Source organism: Rhineura floridana, chromosome 7, assembly GCF_030035675.1.
Source record: "Rhineura floridana isolate rRhiFlo1 chromosome 7, rRhiFlo1.hap2, whole genome shotgun sequence".
Taxonomy (NCBI): domain Eukaryota; kingdom Metazoa; phylum Chordata; class Lepidosauria; order Squamata; family Rhineuridae; genus Rhineura; species Rhineura floridana.
In genome coordinates, this window is record NC_084486.1 from 68,580,326 (window position 1) to 68,595,070 (window position 14,745).

General features: G+C 39.7%; 1 protein-coding gene across 3 annotated transcripts in view; it reads left to right on the forward strand.

Moving 5' to 3' along the window:
- The window catches only part of CACUL1 (CDK2 associated cullin domain 1), a 90,949-nt gene extending 82,348 nt beyond the window's left edge, over nucleotides 1–8,601 (forward strand). For 2 of the 3 annotated variants that reach the window (XM_061635864.1, XM_061635863.1), the window contains exon 8: nucleotides 697–8,601. In XM_061635864.1, coding sequence (XP_061491848.1) covers nucleotides 697–734 — 38 coding nt within the window. In that variant the 3' untranslated portion in view covers nucleotides 735–8,601. The remainder of the gene's footprint in view (nucleotides 1–696) is intronic. The other variant, XM_061635862.1, reaches the window with a different exon arrangement.
- The last annotated feature ends 6,144 nt before the right edge of the window (nucleotides 8,602–14,745 follow it).

Here is a 14,745-nt window from a genome sequence, read left to right on the forward strand (position 1 = left end):
AGGTTCAGAATGGAACCTTGAGGAGTAAGAAAAACTGATTCTCCAGTGTACCACTTCCCCTCTACATTTCTAAAGTATTGGTAGCCTGATCCCATAATACAGTAGAGCTCATTCTTGGATATGGTTCCCCTTGATGAAGTCTGTGAAATCTGTAGGAATGACCAAGAAATTATTCAAGCAGTTATGAACCTAAAATGGGGTGGCTGAACTGATTCATTTTGCGGAGATAAAAGTTTACCTTCAGCATGATACCAGTGAATAGATACTCCTTTAATGGACAGATTCAGAAATAACAAAGGGCCCACACAATTCTTACCTTGCACGTCCATTGTAAAGAACAGCATAGATGTGCAGTCCTTGATACCTCTGGCTCATGAAACTACTCTAGTGTGTTATGTAATATGACTTTGTTGAGGGATTTATGGTGCAACAGCAATCTGTTTATTTACTTATTACATTTATATACCACCTTTCCTCCCAGGAGCTCAAAGTGGTGTACGTGGTTCTCCCCTCTCGAAATCTATGTACCTTTCTGGCACATGGAAGGATGTCCCTTCAGTTCCTCAGGGTATTTGTACACTTAGCAGAATGAATGATATGCTTGTGTTTTTAGAAATATAGGTCAAAGTAGGAGGGCAGCAAGAAAGACGATTCTTTAAATAATTGTCTCTTTAAATTTTCTCTTGATTCTTTCAGATGGTTCATCATGTGCAAGCTCAAGAGGATGCAGATAGTGACTGTGCTACGAGTATTTTATTTCTAATAGGAAGAGGCACTGGAGTGGCATTGGAAGGGAGGGTATCCACACGCCCAGTTGGGCTTTATTGGTACTCAGGTTCTTAGATGCAAGCTATATCTAGAAGAGGAGTTTGGACGTATTTCTTGCCATGAATAAAATGTCCGTTTGCTGCTATTTTGGGGCTAACTTGGAACAATGTGACCAGTCTTGACAACTTCTTTGGCAATCCTGTGAGGAATATACCTTCCTGTTGTTGTTTTTTAAAAAGACTAGTGCTTACTAAAACTTGGTAGCCAAAAAAAGCAGCTTCCTCTGAAAGAAACTTTGCACTTTTTTTAAAAAAATGTGTGGACATTGCTGAGCTTGTGCCCATTAGGTTTTGTCTGAAACATTTTTGCTTAGAAGGTTTGCCTCCTAGAGTCAGTCTTATGCAGCTAACCCTTTACATTCCAGGTAGATATTGTTTACCTGTTAAGCCCCCTCCCCGCCTTTTCCTTTATGGTCATTTTCAGATCTCCATTAGTAAGTCCTGTGCCTCCAGTCTCCTTGCTTTCAGCATGTGTACTTTGCAGCTTTATCGCTCTCTGAAGCTGTGATTTGATTAAACATGCTGCAAAGTTTCAAGATTTTCTTATACCCCATCACTTACAAACAGAGTGAATTTTTTTTTAATTTTTCCCTGTCCCTTTCCATACAAAAAGTATTAATACAAGTCTCAACATTAGTTGTATTTTGTTGTTGGCTTCAGTAATCAGTGCAAGAGATTAAACTCTGGACAAAATGCTATCCCAACATGTGATTTCTGTTCAGAGTTGAAACATAACTACACCCAAATTAAAGGTTTTGGCAAGAGAATGTGGGCCAGGTTATTGGTTCACATCTGCTGTGTTGTACTGTGGCAATACAGAGGGATTTTTCTAACGATTTAAGTAATCTTTTTTTTAAAAAAAAATCCTTGTTAATGGGTTGCTATAATATATTTAAAGAGTGTGGCTGAAACTTAGCTGGAGCTTACCTCTGGGTAGGAAGGTACTTTAGGTAAATTTTACATATTCATAAAAATCTTGTACCCTTTTTAGAAGGTAAATGGAGGGGGCTGCATATATTTAATTCACACATAAAGTTTTTTTTCTCAACTCTTTGTTAAAGCTTGAACATTCTGCAGTAGATTGCACTGCGCTATGGGTATGAATTTATATGCAGCAATCTGTACCTCATAAGAGATGAATGTGGATCCCTGCTTTCTACTTCTGGTCTTGGACCAGAGGTACATCACAAGGTGCTGCCATTTCCCCCTCTGTGAAGAAGTACCATGCATGAGGAGAGAATTAAGAGATGCCCTTCTTTTTGTGTATGTGGTAACCAGCTAGGAAATACTTGGAACAAACCCATTAATAGATTTAAGTTAGTCGCGATTAAAGTCCAATTATTTCATTGGGTCTACTGTAAGTATGGTTTAGTTGGATATTGCCCAGTAAATTTTCTTTAGAAAGGGTAGACCATTCCTTGCTATAAAAAGTGAGTGCAGATGTAGTTTGCCATTGAGATTACAAAACCAAACTGGATGCAGCTTTGATGAGAAGTTAGTGCTCTGGGGAAGTTGGTTGTCAATGAACTTTTATTATAAGTGTTGTGTCCAAGGAAGGCCATGGAGAGAGAACTTTTGCATTTCCAGAAATAAGAGGCGGCAGCAATCCTGATTTGTAAGTTGAAAAAACAATTTTTTACATGCCTTTCCCACCAGTGTGCAATGGCCACACTTAGATTTCTTGTGCACAGAGAACCCTGCACAGTTTTGAAATTTCATTGGGTAGGACTATGCTATGGTGTGAAAGCATTATCTTAAATAACAAAACTGGGAAAAATCTTGGTTTGTTTAAAAAGAAGAACAAAACCCTTGGAATATCAGAAACCTTTTAGACTTGGTGGGAAAATTGTGTTCTTAGTCATGATGCATCTCTTCAAAGAAAATATAGCTATAGGAGTGGCAAGAAAACATCTTTCTATCTTTTACATAGGCTGTCCTTTTTTCTTTTGATGTGCAAATGAACCATCTCTGTTTTGTTACATTAGTTTAGAATTCCCTGCAGAAGTAGAAAAGGACACTAGAAAATCACAGATCACAGAATTTGCCTGTTAATTTTTTCTTATGCTTTTAAAATTAATTCCTCGCATGTTCTTGGTTTGTTTGTTTTTAAAAACAAAATAAGATGAAAAGTACTAAGTGAGGGTTATCATAATTTTGTTAGAGCAGATTCTGCTAGCAAAGTCTCTGATTTCCATTAGCAATAATGGACTACATAAGACCTGTTCCAGTGTAATATTTAATGGTTCCATCTTTAGGAAATTGATAGCAGTCTGTGGTGGCATCCCATTCCATGGCCATAAATTTGCACACAGATTTCCCAGTAATTGAATGGGATGAGCAAGTATGCAGTTATGCCATTAGAATTACATTATCCCACTTGGCATCTGTTCCAGGAAGGTGCTCCATGTACCAGACCTCAGTTGCCCTTGAAGACAAAGTTCAAATGGGGCCGTTCTGATTTTCAGATGGCCGTGTTGAGTATCTGGTGGGAAAGAAACATAAATGCAATCCTCGATTTAATGCATTGAAGCATCTGTGTGATCTACACTCGCCCCGGTTGATGGGTACACCATATGGAAAATGGGGTTGGGGTGATGTATGTATAGTTCAGTAGTTTTAGTAACCAAAACAGTAAAATTGAAGAAAATAAAGTCAACATCCTGATATAAAAACTACTTACTTGCACAGTTGTGAAATCATTTTAATGTTTTTTTTAAGGATAGGTAGTATGCTGCATTGAGGTGGTTCCTGTTGCTTTAGCATTCTCCCCAGATTTCTCCCATTCATGCTTTAGGTATGGAGCACAGGATGGCAGAGCTGCAACTGCTACACCACTTTGGAATCTGCTAGGGCAGGAACATGTTAGATTCTCACCGGCCCCAGTCAACATGGCCAGTGGTCAGGGATGACGGGAGTTGTAATCCTAACAACATCTGGAGGGCAACAGGTTCCTCACCCCAGTGTTAGTTTAGCAGATGAGGACTGGAGCCAATTGCATGGATCACCATGCCTGCAGTCATTCCATGGGCACCATGGCACTTGGGGCGGGGTCATCTCTAAAAGATGGAAACCTAGGGTTGTATCCAGTGAAGTCATCCCATTAGCACAAGAGCTTCTGCCTGTGCATTGGGACTTCCTCTCCCTTTCCTTCTGTGCCCCCCAAATCTGTTCTGAGTGTTTTCCAACCCTGTGGAGCAGATTTGGGGGGACACAAGAGGAGAGGAGCAGGAAGTCCCATTGCTCAGATGGAGATACTTGCACTAACATGGTAACTTTGTTGGATGCAGCCCATATTGCTTGTACACTCCCCACCTAATGTAACCACCGCACTGCAGATCACCTTTTGAATGGTAAAGAACTAGATTACCCTGCCTGGTTGCTTTCAGAATAAGGGTAGCATGAGGGTCTTGAAACTAGTCTTGGGGACTAGAGAATAAGAAGTACAGAATAACAGGTGGATGATAACTAGTAATATACTTGCTACCAGTGGTCCTCTGCTGTTTGGCCCACTTTATTTTGGTTTAGAGTGGCCACAGGCAATAAATCTGAAGGATAAGCCATCTAAAGCGCAAGTGAGATTCTTGCTGTCACTGAAAGGTTACAATTTAGTGATATTTTTAAGAAGATTGTGCCTGGGAAATATGATAGTTGTTTCACCGGAAAGGCCATGTAGTTAGCCCTACATCTTTGTGGCATTTTAAGTTACCAGTGAGGTATGCCCAGACAACAGGAACACATAAGCAGGAATGGAATTCTGAACTGATATTTTGTTGGTAGACCTAGAGCTACCAGAATCAAGTGGATGGGAATTTTAAAATAAAATATCCTTTTGATTTCCAAGAGTGTGCAGATGTTATTATGTACTTATTGGACTGCTGTTTTCTTAACTTGTTGCTCATTTGTGATTTGTAAATAACCTGTAGAACGTAACTTCTGTTTCAGGTTATATAATTTTTTTCACGTCATTGAATGTTGAGTCTTGTAACATTACCTTTTAAAGCCAATCCTTCTCTAAACATTAGGACAAAGCCTTCCTCTAATGTCAATATTCTACACATTCTTTGAAAAAATGTTTTAGCCCTATGTAGCATCTTGCCTGAATCGGACCTGAGTACTTTTTGTAAAAATAAAAATGTTGTGTTATGTTGTAAATTAGTATTATGATTTCTGTATGTTTTGGCATTTAATGCTGAAATCATTTGTTTTCTTATCTTCAAAGGGTTTTATCTTTGTGAGCTGAGCATGAAAGAACACAACAAAACATATGAAACAATGGTTACTTAGTAAACTTCTTTCTTGGAAAATCATTGTGTTGGGTCTCTAAAGCCATGACTTAACCAAAGCAGCATGGTCTTAGCTATGGTGCTTCTGTGAATCAGACAACTTGCCACTCGTGTATGTGTGTTTGTTTTTCAAATGAGACCTAAATGGCAAAGTTTAATGCATTAGGTGTCATCTTATATATCAGATTTGTTTCTTGGGAAACTTGCTCTATTAAAGTATTTTTAGACAAACATTTTGGTTCTGAAGTTTCTATTTTTAACTTGCATCCACTTAATCATATTGGACCACCTGGCTGAGAGAAATTGTAGTGGTTAGTTTGCAATGGTGGCATCCTACATTGACTGCAGAAGTGCCCCAAGAAAAATGGTATCTGCCTTTGAAGGATACTTCTGCAATAATCAACCAGAAAAATACTGTAAACTGTTGAATATATACCATGTGGAGTGGACATAGGAGTTGTAGGTTGTTCAAACTTTCTGCATGTCATTCACACATATGAGCAGGTTTTCAACATCAGTCATGTGCCTGGTTTTTTGATGCTGAATGAGAGCTATGAAAAGTACTTTGCGTATGTAGTGATCTTTCAATCTGCATTTCTTTAGTCCCTGTTTTGTCTGCCAAACATAATTATGCTAGTTTACATTAGCTGGTAATGGCATATCAGCTCATATTTGTGACCTAGCCATTTCCCTGTTCAGTAGCTTGTTTGCTCAGATATTTCCACCCTCTGTATGAGTACTCATAATTTATAAAGCTGCAGGCTTGTTTTTTGTGGGTAGCATGATTTGTGTGCTGTGTCATCAGGATAGATTAGGATGGTTTTCCACTTCTGCCCTCCCCGTCTCCCATGTAATTATAGTGATTGCTCTTTCCTTCACTGAAGGAATGGGATAATTATGCAACTGTGTTCTCTAGAGGGATCCCTCATACAGTGGTGGTAGGATTCTTTTCAGCGAGCAACAAAAATACTGCTTGTCAAAAATATGATGACCATGGAATACACTGCACATGTACTGATTCAAAAGAGAAGCTCATAGCCTAGAGGTTACACAGATCAAAAGATCATAGACTAGAGGTTCCACCATGCAGTAATTGTTAAAGTTGTTGTACAATTATACCAGGACTCATTAGCTGTGAACTTAGTGGGTTGGCTTGTATAAGCCACCATTTTAGGAAGAAAGGAACCTACTAACTTATTTAAGGAATCTAGGAGAAAAGAATATGATGAGAGAGTGGCTATGTGATTGATTTCTTGTGTACCCTAAAGTCTTGACAGAGTGGGAAACGGTTCAAATTCCAGAGTTATATGTGATGGTATATATATATGGTATTCACATCTAACCCAATTTCTCTGTTTCATACGTGTGCATGCTTACACACTTCTTTATATACTAGGTTGAAAGGTGAATACAGGTGTCCCCACTATATTTCTTTTAATGACCCTCTCCTTAAACCAGTGCTTCCATTAGGCCCTGTCCACAAGTGAAGAGGTGATGGTAGAAGGGAGTGTTCAGAAATAGGATGTAAAGAAATGGGACTTGTGACAAAACATTGCAGTGGATTTTTATGTACATGGACTTACCTTAGCTCTTGATATGGGGTGAAAGCAGTTTCTCTTCATTGGCAGATTGACTGGTGGTGATGGTGCATTAGATCATGAAGAGAAGGTGTTGTTGGGAAGTGGGGGGTCCAGTAGAGGTAAAGTTCTTAGTAAAAATTATTTTAAGTAAACCCTTGAATTTTTCTTGGGCAGCCTGATACACAAGCTTGTTAACAGTAGATAATCGTTTGTAACTGAAGTCAGTTTCTGTGGACATGTACCAGAGATGAAAGCCTGTTGAAAATAGTGAGATTTGGTTTTGAGCAAACATTCATTGCTTTGGGTTGCAAATCTGGTTTTGGTTCCATTGTTTCAAGGGAGCTGCATCAGCTCTACTTCAAATTCTAGAGCTTAAATAATTTATGAATTGAGCCATAAAATTATTCAGAAAAAGTTTAGGGAAGAGATCCTAAAATATCTGTAGGTTCTTTCTCTGACCCTAATTGCATGTGTACTTACCCAGGAGCAAGTCATATTGAACTAAGTGGGACTTGCTTCCTAGTCTATCTTCACAGGATCCGACTGTTAGTAAACGTTTTCAAACTTGGGATCCATCTTTAAAACTTTACCATCTATGCCAGCCTTTCCTTGTAGGCATGAGAGACACAAAGGTCAGAAATAATTGAGGGACACTCAGTCCTTATTGCTTCCAAACCAGCTAAATATAAACTGAAAATCTTAGATTGACAAGGAAATAAACTTGAACCTGCTGCAGGGCTTACTTAGCTTAATAATAAGAGACTTGTAAAAAGCACATCCAGCACCTTCAGATAAGAATACAACAGCAAGAAGCCAATTGGGAAGTCTCAGCCTACCCCTTTCAAATGCCATTTGGAGGCCTACTCTCCCACTTGTTCACTGCTCTCCTACAGACCTTTGCTATTCAAAAGAAAAAATGATGCCAGGAGTGTCTGTTCAGGGTTCAAGCTACCACCTTATTTCACTATCCCTGTTTTCAGTTTTCTCCTCCTCCAAACAGTATGTCATGCTTACTGGGCTTATTTGGGCATCAGTGGGCTAATTTTGAGTTTTTTCCCCAGCAGTTCTGGGGACAATCACAGCTACACTAAAATCCTGGATTTCTCCTTTGTTTTTTGGGGCATCTCGGGACATCTTTAAAATAGGTTTTTATAGTGTATACCAGGCAATGATCTATCCAGACAATGAGATGATTCTCTTCCCATTTTGTATCTCTGTCTTTTTCTGCATCCTCCTTTTCCAGTCATTCCATTTCATTTCCCCTCTCACCCAGTTTTCTGTTTTGTCTCAACAGTTCTGTAGCCATTGAGCATGCTCAGTCCCCATTTGGCTAGGTTTCCCATGCACATGTACGTATGTGTGTGTCCCTCTTTAGCAAGCCTCAGTATTACTGTATTCTTGCTGTTTTGCTATATAAACAATGGCATCTGAAGAACTAGAATGGCAGTAAATTGAACTTCAGGAGGAAGGATGGAATATAAATATAATAAAAAACAATAAATTAGTACAGCCACAAACCCTCTGTTTAACTAATCTTACATGCAGTGACATTTTAGAAAAGAAAGCCAATCCATGATGCCACGCACAAGCTAAGTTTCAGAAAAATGCAACATGAGTTTTTCCTTGACCTCGTGATAAATGACAATGCCAACAGATTTGAGATAAAATGAGTGGGTTGGTGATATAAGCAGGCACACTGATGTATCTGGAGCTATTGACTCCCCTCTGATTTCTTGGTTCTTCTGAAAGAAAAAATTGGGAACAAATAAATTTCAGCAGTGTTGAAGAATGGAGTTTGTTATCAAGAAGAATTAAATAAATGGAGATGGGTAACAGCTTATATAAAAAGAGAACTGGATATTTTAGGTGTTGGTGTAGAGTACATGTTATAAAAAATTAGTTTAAGAAAAGGATAGCTATGAATGGAAACACAAATGTTATTGGTGTTTGAAATGTATGTGAAATTAACTTATTCCATTATAAAAAGAATAAGTTTCCTTTTTTATTATTGTATATATTTTATTCATAGTTTGTTTAATAAAAAAATGATTATATGTTTTTATTGCTATGTCAGCTGCCTTAATTTGTACTGCACAAATGGGATATAAATACTAGAGATGTGCATCAGCCATATGTACCCCAAATTATGAGAAAAATCAGGGTGATTGGGAGGTTTCGAGACAGATTATTCCAATAGGAAAGCATCTAGAGGCAGACCAGGGACTTCCTAAGCTTCTGAGCAGCTCTATGCCTCAGATACATTGAAAAATGCACAGCCATTTTTCTCCATTGAGAAACAAACCCAAGGTGATTGGGGAAACATCCAAAGTTCAAGAGATGAGAGGGTGGAGATCTTTCATTCTGATGGACAGGTCTAGCTTTTAAGCAAAGTAAATTATGTTCCCAGAGGACTCCAATCACAGTGACTTGTGGGAGAGATTAAAAACAACTTTTTCACAGAGATTCTTCTCCTATTCAAGTCAATGAGATGGGGGGGAGAAGCTTACTTCCACCAAGGGCCCTTGCTCAGAAGATGACATTTCCTCCACCCCATGGCTTTTTCCTCATTGCTATGCTTCCCCTATACAAGTCACTAGAGGGATCTCCCCCCAAAATCCATGAGGAGAGGAGCAGCCCTTGCTGGAGAGGAGGGCTGATACTTTTACCACCCCAGTCTTGCCTTGGATTCATATTTTTCCCCATCACCAGTGCCCGATCCCCTGATTCCTATTTTATCTGCCCTTGCAGGAGAACCACAGAAACTATTGGGAAATTTGGGAGGCTTCATCTTCTTAGAAGGGGTGGCCACACCTACGAATTCTGGCAGAAAAGAAACTGCCCTGCACAAATACCCGTGGATGTATCTGTCTACAATTTGGCAGACATAATCCACTTTAGAGGATCTCCTGTGCCTGCAAATTTCATCCAGGTCTGTGGAAAGGAAAAAGGAGGTATAGCAATTTTAGCTATCCTCCTCTAGCCATTTAGCCATCCTCCTCTAGGATGCAGACCTTAACGTGGTGAGGGGGCTTGAGAGTGTCAAAGAAGCTGAGAGCAATGCCATCAGGAGTCTAAACCAAGAGGCTAGATTCCTAGTAAGATCACCCAAGGCGGAATGGTCAAAGCTGAGACACCAGACTAAGATGCATCCAGACTCAGAGGAATGTAATCATAAACTACATCTGAATACCGCTTACCATGAAAACCCTATGAACAGAGTATCCAAAATGCAACACAAGATAGTGCTGGAAAATGAGATCCCCAGGTCAGATGGCACTCACTGAGCTACTGGGGAAGAACAACTGACAAGTACGAGTAGCACTGTGACTACTGACACCACTGGGTCAAAGCTGAAAGGAAGCCCAGAGGCTGATGCGCACAGATGCGAAAGGAGAGTCTGGAGTTGTACAATGTACACAATAGGAACATGGAATGTGAGAAGCATGAACCAGGGAAAGTTAGAAATTGTCAAGCAAGAAATGGAATGCATCAACATTACAATACTTGGTGTGAGTGAATTAAAATGGATGGGAATTGGACATTTTCAATCAGGCAACTACAAAATTGGGCTGCTGCTGAGAGGAAGGGCAGGATATAAACAATAAATAAATATTTTATGCAGGAAATGAGAAATTAAGAAGAAACAGGGTTGCTTTAATAGTGAGAAGTGATGTAGCAAAAGCAATTAGGAGCTACAACGCAAGGTCTGAGTGAGTGATATCAATGAGATTAAACGGGAAACCTATTAATATAACCATCATCCAAATCTACCCTCCAATGGCAAACACAGAAGAAGAGAAATTGGAGATATTTTACACAGAAGTACAGGAAGAAATTGATAACACACCAAAACAAGATGTTCTGATAATCATGGGGGACTGGAATGCAAAAGTAGGGATTAGAGAAGAACTAGGAATTGTGGGGAAATGGGGCTTAGGAGATAGAAATGAAGCAGGAGAAAGACTTAATTGAATTCTGTGAAGCCAATAATTTGTTTCTTGCAAACACACTTTTGAGCAACCGAAAAGACGACTGTACACGTGTACATCACCAAATGGTCAATATAGGAATCAAATTGATTATATAATTAGTAGCAGAAGATGGAAAAGTTCCATACTTTCTGCAAAAACAAGACCAGGAGCAGACTGTGCTACAGATCATGAGCTGGTAATATTGAAAATCAGAGTAAAGCTAAAGAAGAACAACAAAGCAATCATAATGCCAAAATTTAACGTCCCAGAAGAATAACAGATTTGAGGCTTTAAACTTAGCTAACAGAGCCAGAAGATCTATGGAATGAAGTCAGAGACATTATCAAAGAAGAATGCAAGAAGACAATAATACCTCTAGTTAAAAAGAGAGAAAGACCTCAATGGATGACTGACGAAACTCTTAAAATGGTTAAAGAAAGAAGGAAAGCAAAAGCAAAAGGAGATAGAAACACGGTTAGAACCCTAAATGCAATAATACAGTGACTAGTATGTAGGAACAAAGAGAGCTATTACAATAGTTATTGTATAGAAATAGGATAACAAAAAGGGTAGAACAAGAGCCCTATTCCAAAAGATTAGAGAAATAAAAAGGGAATTCAAACCAAGGGATGTTGAATAATCAATGGGAACACACTGACTGACCAAGATGAAATAAAAGGAAGATGAAAGCAATACACTAAAGAACACTATAAAAGAGATGCCAGGATGACAGATTCATTCACGGAGGGACCATATGATGAAGAACCCAAAATTTTAGAATGTGAGGTGAAAGCTGCTCTTAAAATACTGGGAAGAAACAAATCACCAGGAACAGATGGCATACCAATAAAGTTGTTGCAAGTTACTGAGACTGAATCTGTCCAAATTTGGCAAAAAATTGTCAACAAATATGGAAAACTAAACAATGGCCCACAAACTGGAAGCGTTCAATATATATCCCAATTCCAAAAAAATGGGATCCCGGGGAATGCAGTAATTATCAAACTATAGCCTTAATATGCCATGCAAGTAAAGTAATGCTCAATACAACAAAGGCTCTTGCCATATATAGAGCAAGAAATGCCAGATGTCCAAACTGGATTTAGAAAAGGAAGAGGTACAAGAGATCATATCGCAAACATATGTTGGATAATGGAATGGACCAAGGAATTTCAGAATAAAACCACCCTGTGCTTTATAGATTATGGCAAAGCCTTTGACTGTAGATCATGAAAAACTATGGAATGCTTTAAAAGAAATGGGGGTGCCACAGCATCTGATTGTTCTGATGCGCAACCTATACTCTGCACAAGAGCCTACTGTAAGGACAGAATATAGAGAAACCAATTGGTTCCCAGTCGGAAAGGGTGTGAGACAGGGTTGTATTTTATCACCCTATTTATTTAATCTGTATGCAGAACATATCAAATGGAAAGCGGGATTGGACCAAGATGAAGGAGGTGTGAAAATTGGAGGGAGAAATATCAGTAATTTAAGATATGCAGATGATACCATACTACTAGCAGAAACCAGTAATGATTTGAAATGAATGCTGATGAAAGTTAAAGAGGAAAGCACAAAAGCAGGACTATAGCTGAACGTCAAAAAGACCAAAGTAATGACAACAGAAGATTTATGTAACTTTAAAGTTGACAATGAGGACATTGAACTTGTCAAGGATTATCAATACCTTGGCACAGTCATTAACCACAATGGAGACAATAGTCAAGAAATCAGAAGAAGGTTAGAACTGGGGGAGCCAGCTATGAGAGAACTAGAAAAGGTCCTCAAATGCAAAGATGTATCACTGAAACTAAAATCAGGATCATTCAGACCAGGGTATTCCTGATCTCTATGTATGGATGTGAAAGTTGGACAGTGAAAAAAGCAGACAAGAAAAATCAACTCATTTGAAATGTGGTGTTGGAGGACAGTTTTGTGCATACCATGCACTGCGAAAAAGACAAATAATGGGGTGTTAGAGCAAATTAAACCGGAACTATCATTAGAAGCTAAAATGATGAAACTGCTGTTATCATACTTTGGACACATAATGAGAAGACATGATTCACTAGAAAAGACAATAATGCTGGGAAAAACAGAAGGGAGTAGAAAAAGAGGAAGACCAAACAAGAGATTGATTGATTCCATAAAGGAAGCCACAGACCTGAAAGTACCATATCTGAACAGGATGATTTATAATAGATGCTCTTGGAGGTCGCTGATTCATAGGGTCACCATAAGTTGTAATCGACTTGAAGACACGTAACAACAAATAGCCATTTTTAGATTTCCTATAATAGTGAATGAGGGGGAAACAGAGCTTCATTTTCAACAGATCTAATTTGATCCAGAATAATGAGTCAAATTGGAAAGAGTGGCTGTGAAATTAATTGAGCTGCACAGGACCGGCTCCAGGCATACCGGGGTCCTTGGGCTCCAGCCTGCCCCAGGCCCCGGCACATACTGCCGCGGATTGCACCACCCACCTGTTCCCTCGCACCACCTATCTTTCTGTCCTGTGTTTTGCGGCTGTGCATGCAGTGCTGGCCTTAACCAAGATGGTGGCCAAGGTTTCCCCAAGGGGCTGAAGCCTCCACTGCCATTTTGGTTGATGGCACACATGCGTTCTATGCACACGCACGGCTGCCATCAACCAAGATGGTGGCGGACGCTTCAGCCTCTTAGGGAAACCTCTGCCGCCATCTTTGTTAAGGGTACTACTGTGTGCGCAGCCACAAAACACGGGAAAAGTAGGCAGAGCAAAGGAACGGGAGGGCGGTGCTATCAGCAGCAGCAATTATGCCGCAGATCGCGGAAGGGGAGCGCTACTCCCCCACCCTAAAGAGGGGCCCCTGAAGGCCAGGGCCCAACCTTGCTGCCCTTTAGAGCTGGTCCTGGAGCTACATGCCAAAGCTACAGACAAGTCTAATCCTCTGGCTGGTGAACACCCCTAACAAATGCTTTAAATAATTATAGAAAAAGAATAAGACCTGATGGTTCAGATACTACATTGCATTATGCTGGCTTCTAAAACTTCTGTGGCAGTGCTATCTTTCCATGTTACACAGATAATTGGCGCAGTTGGTCTGGTCCCTCAGCATATGAGAGAGACAGATTTTGTCATCTGCATGTAAGTGATCAATCTTAGCCAGCCTCTCTCTCACACACATACACACAGCAGAGTGCTCTGCAGCTTTGTGAGCGCCCTGATCTGATGTGGCAAGGGGAGAGATATTAACATTGTGCTTCAACTTGAAAGGGAGGGGAAGATCCCTAAATCTCCTCGCTTTGTCTTCTTATTTGGGCCTCACACAGAGCCTATTCACATCCCTAATGACATGCATCGTTTGGCCTTGTGTGTTTAATTTTTCTACTTTAAATACCAGTTACCTGGGTGGGGAGGAGTGGTGTTAGGATTGGACTGTGGCAAGGAGTGAGGGGTCTTATTGCTTGAAATTCTTAGATTTTTGAATCTGTATTGAGGAATATAGTCCAAGAATATTTTATTCTGAGTCTGGGAGGTGGGGAGGAGACCTAAAATAATTTCCCCAGGCTTTCACTCCCCCCCCCACTTCTCTCTCTCTCATTTTCTCTCTCACCAATATGTAACTACAGTATATTCATTCTAAATATTCGCAGTATAACTCCTTCCTGTCTCCACCCTTCCAAGGCCAAGAATCTCTTAAAGGGCACTTAAGCAACTTTAGCTGCTCAAAAGCCATCCCATTGTTACAAGGCATCAGTGAGACACAGAAACCCCTTCCAACAAAGAATGTTGCCTGTTTGTAAAAGAGACCTTATCATGATGACAGCTGCAATGTTTACATTTTAAAGGTGACTAGAAGGAGAAAAACATCATACTGCTTAGATCTGCTCAGTCTGCAAATACCATTAAAGTAAAAGCTATGCTGTTATCTGAAAGAATGTACAAAGGTTGAGTACATAATCAAACAAGATTTTTTTTTATTTTTCCACACAGTCCTCTTGTGCAGTTATAATACCACTTCCTACACCTTCCAAACAACCCTCCTTTCCAAGCTCCAGCAAAGGTTTATTTGATATGATAATTCTGAGGTGATTG